Raw genomic sequence first — 8,641 nt, forward strand, 5'->3', positions numbered from 1 at the left:
CCTCACATCACTGAGGGCCACAGGCGCTTCCCTCACCATCTCCAGAGCCCCAAACACTGGGAGCGGCCAGCACAGCCGTATCTAAGCCTCTCATGTGAGATACAGCCTGCTGAGCTGTATATCTAATCCTCTCCTGTGTGATACTGTCTGCTGAGCTGTGTATCTAATCCTCTCCTGTGTGATACTGTCTGCTGAGCTGTGTATCTAATCCTATCCCGTGTGATACTGTCTGCTGAGCTGTGTATCTAATCCTATCCCGTGTGATACTGTCTGCTGAGCTGTGTATCTAATCCTATCCTGTGTGATACTGTCTGCTGCGCTGTGTATCTAATCCTATCCTGTGTGATACAGTCTGCTGAGCTGTGTATCTAATCCTATCCTGTGTGATACTGTCTGCTGAGCTGTGTATCTAATCCTATCCCGTGTGATACTGTCTGCTGAGCTGTGTATCTAATCCTATCCTGTGTGATACTGTCTGCTGAGCTGTGTATCTAATCCTATAATGTGTGATAGTGTCTGCTGAGCTGTGTATCTAATCCTATCCTGTGTGATACTGACTGCTGAGCTGTGTATCTAATCCTACCCTGTGTGATACTGTCTGCTGAGCTGTGTATCTAATCCTATCCCGTGTGATACTGTCTGCTGAGCTGTGTATCTAATCCTATCCTGTGTGATACTGCCTGCTGAGCTGTGTATCTAATCCTCTCCTGTGTGATACTGTCTGCTGAGCTGTGTATCTAATCCTATCCCGTGTGATACTGTCTGCTGAGCTGTGTATCTAATCCTATCCTGTGTGATACTGCCTGCTGAGCTGTGTATCTAATCCTATCCCGTGTGATACTGTCTGCTGAGCTGTGTATCTAATCCTCTCCTGTGTGATACTGTCTGCTGAGCTGTGTATCTAATCCTATCCCGTGTGATACTGTCTGCTGAGCTGTGTATCTAATCCTATCCCGTGTGATACTGTCTGCTGAGCTGTGTATCTAATCCTATCCTGTGTGATACTGTCTGCTGCGCTGTGTATCTAATCCTATCCTGTGTGATACAGTCTGCTGAGCTGTGTATCTAATCCTATCCTGTGTGATACTGTCTGCTGAGCTGTGTATCTAATCCTACCCTGTGTGATACTGTCTGCTGAGCTGTGTATCTAATCCTCTCCTGTGTGATACTGTCTGCTGAGCTGTGTATCTAATCCTCTCCTGTGTGATACTGTCTGCTGAGCTGTGTATCTAATCCTATCCCGTGTGATACTGTCTGCTGAGCTGTGTATCTAATCCTACCCTGTGTGATACTGTCTGCTGAGCTGTGTATCTAATCCTATCCCGTGTGATACTGTCTGCTGAGCTGTGTATCTAATCCTCTCCTGTGTGATACTGTCTGCTGAGCTGTGTATCTAATCCTCTCCTGTGTGATACTGTCTGCTGAGCTGTGTATCTAATCCTATCCTGTGTGATACTGTCTGCTGAGCCGTGTATCTAATCCTATCCTGTGCGATACTGTCTGCTGAGCTGTGTATCTAATCCTATCCTGTGTGATACTGTCTGCTGAGCTGTGTATCTAATCCTATCCTGTGTGATACTGTCTGCTGAGCTGTGTATCTAATCCTATCCTGTGTGATACTGTCTGCTGAGCTGTGTATCTAATCCTATCCCGTGTGATACTGTCTGCTGAGCTGTGTATCTAATCCTACCCTGTGTGATACTGTCTGCTGAGCTGTGTATCTAATCCTATCCCGTGTGATACTGTCTGCTGAGCTGTGTATCTAATCCTATCCTGTCCCGGCCTCATAGACCCCACAAATACCAGAAAAAGCGAAGAAGGTCACGGCACTCCAAAGGCTATTCAGTGTTTTTATTACACCACAAAATCAGCAGCAACGTTTCGACAATAGTCTTTTTCAAGCTACAAACATGTTCACAAATGACTCACAATATATAAGGGTACTAATTCATACCAATTATCCAGTGAATGTGCATTAACACAAATCCCACCCCTTCTCAGGTACATACAATCATATAATTAATTAATCAACCATCGTGCATAATAATATGAGGCTTACCACGCGTTCACATGTGTGGCTGTCACCTTGGCTATAAGCCTTCGGGTGGGTCTGATTACTTTGTACCGTGCACAACACGGGATTTCAACCTATATGTTACACTTGCCATTCTTGAATAATATTTTTCCAATTAAATGGACATTAGGAGGACCGTACTGTTTGCACAGCCCTGAATTTTTTCAATAGGATCTTTTCTGAATTTTCTCCAGTGGGATCTTGTGTTGATCTTTTTTTGATCTCCTTTGATGTGATCGTATCTATGTGTGAGATCATGTATCTCCGCCTGACATATACACAGTTGGTGTATTGAACCGCAATTGAGCTATGACTGAGGTCTTATAGATGGCCTGCTGAGATCGGTTCTCACGCCGCTGTTTTTGTTTATTCTCTATTGTTGTTAAATGAGGCTGTCTCTCTAATGTTGCTCCCATGGTGATCGGCGTCTTTATAATTCCCAGTGTGTATCAGAAATAATATCAAAAGAAAGAGTCCACATGGTAGGATAGTTTTCCCTTGTAGGACCTGTGGTTACTATGACAGCGATCAGACGCCTAGATACGTCACCAGTCAGATGACCGAGAACAGCGTCGATGGTCATGTGACTGCCTAGATGACGTTGGGATACATGTGAATCTCGTTTGAATGTTCGCGCAGCCGCATTTGTATGCGGAAGACGCCGCTCGCCATGGATGCAATACATAGTGACAGCCACACATGTAAACGCGTGGTAAGCCTCATATTATTATGCACGATGGTTGATTAATTAATTATATGATTGTATGTACCTGAGAAGGGGTGGGATTTGTGTTAATGCACATTCACTGGATAATTGGTATGAATTAGTACCCTTATATATTGTGAGTCATTTGTGAACATGTTTGTAGCTTGAAAAAGACTATTGTCGAAACGTTGCTGCTGATTTTGTGGTGTAATAAAAACACTGAATAGCCTTTGGAGTGCCGTGACCTTCTTCGCTTTTTCTGGTATTTGTGGGGTCTATGAGGCCGGGACCTGACGTCACGAGCACCGCCGCAAAGCCTCTTGAATGAATTCAAGTAAGTGGTGCTGTCCTACCACTCTTTTTTGTCTGATCCGTTTGGGCCTGAGGACTTGCACACTGTCCATGGATTGAAAACAACTATTTTTGTCGTGTTTTTTCATGGATTTGAGCGGCTTAAGCACAATGGCTACACCACACAGCTCTGTTTATTCAAGTGATCAAATCAATCACATCCTGAGCGGCGACGAGGGGGAGGGAGCCTTCCTGAACAAACCGACTGCTGATTCCATCAAGCGCAGGTTGGTGAATGAGAGAAAACAACTTATCAACTCGGAACTACATCTCCTAACCCTAAGAGAATATTACAGGGTGAGTCGCATACCTCGGGGTCTGAGGACTCACCTCAGACCAATCTTGTTTCCTGAGAATCAAGAATTCCTTAATAAATTTATGGAAATAGCTAATCGGTTCTCCATGGACATCATGTTATTGAACATGGAATTCCTACAGAAGGACACAATAAAGATTAATACAAGGGTCCAGGAGCACGAGGAGCGACTAAAATTAATTACCAGCGCACAGGAATATGACAAATTCCTTGACCAAATCAAAGGAGATTTGTATAAATACCGCCTTAATATTGAGGAAACTAAAAGGCAGAAGTGGTCTAGAGATGAGGAGGATTACACCAAGGGTAACATCTATAAGAGATTACAACCTGAGGTCAATAAATTCAGGTCACAGAAAAAGCGCAGATTCCAGAGACCAAGGGGACGGCGTACAGACTTCACGGATACGGACTCCTCCACTGAAGGTGGCAATGGGACTGATTTTTTAGGATCGGGACTTTTAAGGGACACAGGGGAGGACGCAGGGGAGGACGCAAACATCACCAACATAGAAGGAACAACCAGGAATGTCCGCTCAACACGGTCAGCCAAACCACCGGTGGGAACCAAAACACCTGTGTCACAACAGGGGAGAAGAGGTGCACAGAAGTCGGCACAATGAATGGGACTCAATTGGTGGTAAATATTTCCTCTTATGACCTCACTGATGTGGAACTAAGAGTATTGAATAAGGGATTGTCTTTTTGCCCTACATCCACGGTTGACTGGTTCCAAAATGAAATTGATTTGTTGCATTTCTTTAGGCGGATTAAGCTAAAGGTTTTTTTCAATGGTCAGACTCAGAGACCCAGGGAAGGATTACCTCCCAGGGCCTCTGATGATACTGAACACAGTATTCTAACGTTGACTGATTTGGGCCTGCACATTAAAAGTGATTTCCAACCCCCGATATACCACAAAGCAATAGACACTTTTATATCCTTGGTCCGGTCGGATGTCACTAGATTGAGACAGCAGAGTGATGGTGTCTCCGGTTCTAACCTGACCAAGGATGAAAAAGTTGCATTGACCTCCCTTGGTCGGCGTAAAGAGCTCACGATTAAGGCAGCTGACAAGGGAGGGGCAATTGTGGATATGAACACTACACAATATGTCTCTGAAATTGAAAAACAACTGCAAGACATAGAAGTGTACAGACAGGTCAATGAAGATCCGAAATTCGGCGTGATGAAAAAAATAAAAATACTGGTAGATAATGCTTATGCTAATAACATCATAGATGTAAAACTCCATAGCTATTTGATAGAGAAACATCCAGTGACGCCCACCCTGTATGTCTTACCAAAGATACACAAAGACTTGTACAACCCGCCAGGACGTCCCATTGTGGCGGGCATAGATTCCGTCTTTGCCCCTGCGGCTGTGTTCATCGACAAAATGTTGAGGTCTGCGGCTACGGGGGCAAAGTCATATGTGAGGGACACGACTGAATTCCTCAACAGGATCCGACAGTTGACGTTCGGTGCGGGTGATAGACTGGTGTCCTTTGATGTCACCAGTCTATACACCTGCATTGAACATGAAAAAGGCTTGGAAGCGGTGCAGTGGGCTTTGCAACAAACTGATCATTCCGCTGAAGTATGCGAATTTGTCAGCTCACTGTTAGAGATCCTGTTGACGTGTAACTATTTCAGCTTTGACGAGAGGTTTTATATCCAAAATCGTGGGACCGCCCTGGGGTCTAATATGGCCCCGACATATGCCAACATCTATATGACATATGTGGAGGAGTCGTTTATATACCCATCCACCCTGTTCCAATATGTGTCCGGGTGGATGAGGTATATAGACGACATCTTTCTCATATGGTCAGGGACTGATGTGGAGTTAGGGGAGTTTCATGACTTCATCAACAGTGTCCATATACAACTGAAGTTTACTAGGGTGGACTCGTTGCACTCTATACAATTTCTAGACACATTAGTCTATGTGGCTGAAAGTGGTCTTCAAACAGACATTTTTGTCAAACCAACGGATCGGAATAGTATGTTACGCTTTGATAGCGCCCACCCTAAGAACATGCTGAGTTCTCTTCCATATAGTCAACTTCTAAGGGTGAGGCGTATCATCTCAGATGACAAAAAAGTGGATGAGGGATTGCAGGCAATGAGCTCTAAGTTCATAGCCAGAAGGTATCCCAAAAAGTTGGTTCAGAGACATCTTGACAAAGTCAGACAACACACAAGGACGCATTTGTTGACCTCGACTAGAATTAAAACTGAGAATAAGAGATTACCCTTTGTGTCCACTCATTCGGTTTTGAGCAAACAAATAACGGATTCGCTCAGACGAAATTGGTCGATCCTGACACGTTCTTTCCCAGACATTGCCGAGTTTCAGTCACCACCGCTTATGTCCTACAGAAGGTCTAAAAATCTTGGAGATCAGTTGGTGCATTCCTTTCTGCAGAGGCCTGACAAGTCACGCATCTCCAGAAAGGGATGTTACCCCTGCCTCAACTGTTGCAATTGCAACAATGTACAGAAGGGACAAACCTTTTTCCATCCGCATAGTGGGAAGAGGTATGATATAAAGGGTTTCTACACGTGTTCTTCTGAATTTGTGATTTATACACTGCAGTGCCCGTGTGGTCTCATCTATGTGGGTGAGACCACACAGGCCTGCAAATTGAGAATTAACCAACACAGGTATTCCATCCGGAAACTGTTTACAAAAATGGAGAACACGTCTGGAAATCTGGAGAGTGAACTCCCGGTCCCGGAACATTTTTACAGATTCAAGCACACCGTTGCACAGTTGAGGTTTAGGGTTATTGATGGCGTTCCCGCACCTCAGAGAGGGGGTGATCGGGAACGACTATTAAAACGTCTGGAACTCAGATGGATCTTTGAGTTGGACACCATTGAGCCTAAGGGACTCAATCGGGAGTTCAAGGTGGGTTCCCTTTTCTGAGTCGTCTAACAGGATGTGAAAAGTAAGGGTTTTTTATATGTAATAAGTAACAGTACCCGATATATAATCGAGATTATAAATTTTATTCTTCTTGTTGTATTTTTGTGTTTTTCACTAATAGATATGGCATCCATGCGGGATGTGGGCGAGAGATGGGAGCAGTGACCTGGGAGCCGTCCAGCAGGTTATTATATTATTGCACGGTTTGTGCATCAGGTTCCACTAACTGGTTATTTGTGGCGGAAGTACATCACTCATTAAACTGACAATTTGACTAGATCCTATACTATCTATCTCGGGGGCTGATTTATGCAGGCAGATTAATTTAGATGGCTGGTGACAGAGGTTGTTTCTTATTGGAGTTTTTAGATCTATATAGGAGACCTTGGGGGTAAGCAAGGTAGGGGTCCACCTGACGGTGGGGCCCAGACCAGGCGGGGGTACACATCGGTGGTCTCTCTTTTGACAGAGGGGGACGATGGTTGTGGCCCTAGTACTCCTTGTCCAATAATAGTGGACAGTATGATTTTGAACATATTGTACCGCTACACCCTTGGCTATAAGCCTTCGGGTGGGTCTGATTACTTTGTACCGTGCACAACACGGGATTTCAACCTATATGTTACACTTGCCATTCCTGAATAATATTTTTCCAATTAAATGGACATTAGGAGGACCGTACTGTTTGCACAGCCCTGAATTTTTTCAATAGGATCTTTTCTGAATTTTCTCCAGTGGGATCTTGTGTTGATCTTTTTTTGATCTCCTTTGATGTGATCGTATCTATGTGTGAGATCATGTATCTCCGCCTGACATATACACAGTTGGTGTATTGAACCGCAATTGAGCTATGACTGAGGTCTTATAGATGGCCTGCTGAGATCGGTTCTCACGCCGCTGTTTTTGTTTATTCTCTATTGTTGTTAAATGAGGCTGTCTCTCTAATGTTGCTCCCATGGTGATCGGCGTCTTTATAATTCCCAGTGTGTATCAGAAATAATATCAAAAGAAAGAGTCCACATGGTAGGATAGTTTTCCCTTGTAGGACCTGTGGTTACTATGACAGCGATCAGACGCCTAGATACGTCACCAGTCAGATGACCGAGAACAGCGTCGATGGTCATGTGACTGCCTAGATGACGTTGGGATACATGTGAATCTCGTTTGAATGTTCGCGCAGCCGCATTTGTATGCGGAAGACGCCGCTCGCCATGGATGCAATACATAGTGACAGCCACACATGTGAACGCGTGGTAAGCCTCATATTATTATGCACGATGGTTGATTAATTAATTATATGATTGTATGTACCTGAGAAGGGGTGGGATTTGTGTTAATGCACATTCACTGGATAATTGGTATGAATTAGTACCCTTATATATTGTGAGTCATTTGTGAACATGTTTGTAGCTTGAAAAAGACTATTGTCGAAACGTTGCTGCTGATTTTGTGGTGTAATAAAAACACTGAATAGCCTTTGGAGTGCCGTGACCTTCTTCGCTTTTTCTAATCCTGTCCTGTGTGATATTCCCTGCTGAGCTGTGTATCTAATCCTATCCCGTGTGATACTGTCTGCTGAGCTGTGTATCTAATCCTCAGTTGTGTGATACTGTCTGCTGAGCTGTGTATCTAATCCTATCCTGTGTGATACTGTCTGCTGAGCTGTGTATCTAATCCTCAGTTGTGTGATACTGTCTGCTGAGCTGTGTATCTAATCCTACCCTGTGTGATACTGTCTGCTGAGCTGTGTATCTAATCCTATCCCGTGTGATACTGTCTGCTGAGCTGTGTATCTAATCCTCAGTTGTGTGATACTGTCTGCTGAGCTGTGTATCTAATCCTATCCTGTGTGATACTGTCTGCTGAGCTGTGTATCTAATCCTCAGTTGTGTGATACTGTCTGCTGAGCTGTGTATCTAATCCTACCCTGTGTGATACTGTCTGCTGAGCTGTGTATCTAATCCTATCCCGTGTGATACTGTCTGCTGAGCTGTGTATCTAATCCTCAGTTGTGTGATACTGTCTGCTGAGCTGTGTATCTAATCCTATCCTGTGTGATACTGTCTGCTGAGCTGTGTATCTAATCCCGTCCTGTGTGATACTGACTGCTGAGCTGTGTATCTAATCCTATCCCGTGTGATACTGTCTGCTGAGCTGTGTATCTAATCCTCAGTTGTGTGATACTGTCTGCTGAGCTGTGTACCTAATCCTGTCCTGTGTGATACTGTCTGCTGAGCTGTGTATCTAATCCCGTCCTGT

The 8,641-nt window shown here is 44.3% G+C and overlaps 1 protein-coding gene across 1 annotated transcript; it reads left to right on the top strand.

The window, feature by feature from the left end:
* The first annotated feature begins 3,003 nt into the window (after positions 1 to 3,003).
* LOC122939181 lies at positions 3,004 to 7,848 on the top strand. Its single transcript, XM_044295203.1, has 2 exons — positions 3,004 to 4,087; positions 6,504 to 7,848. Exon 1 carries the CDS (start codon positions 3,219 to 3,221, stop codon positions 4,068 to 4,070), a length of 852 nt encoding a protein of 283 aa, XP_044151138.1. The 5' UTR covers positions 3,004 to 3,218; the 3' UTR covers positions 4,071 to 4,087; positions 6,504 to 7,848.
* The last annotated feature ends 793 nt before the right edge of the window (positions 7,849 to 8,641 follow it).

The sequence above is a fragment of the Bufo gargarizans genome, chromosome 5, assembly GCF_014858855.1.
Source record: "Bufo gargarizans isolate SCDJY-AF-19 chromosome 5, ASM1485885v1, whole genome shotgun sequence".
Lineage (NCBI taxonomy): Eukaryota > Metazoa > Chordata > Amphibia > Anura > Bufonidae > Bufo > Bufo gargarizans.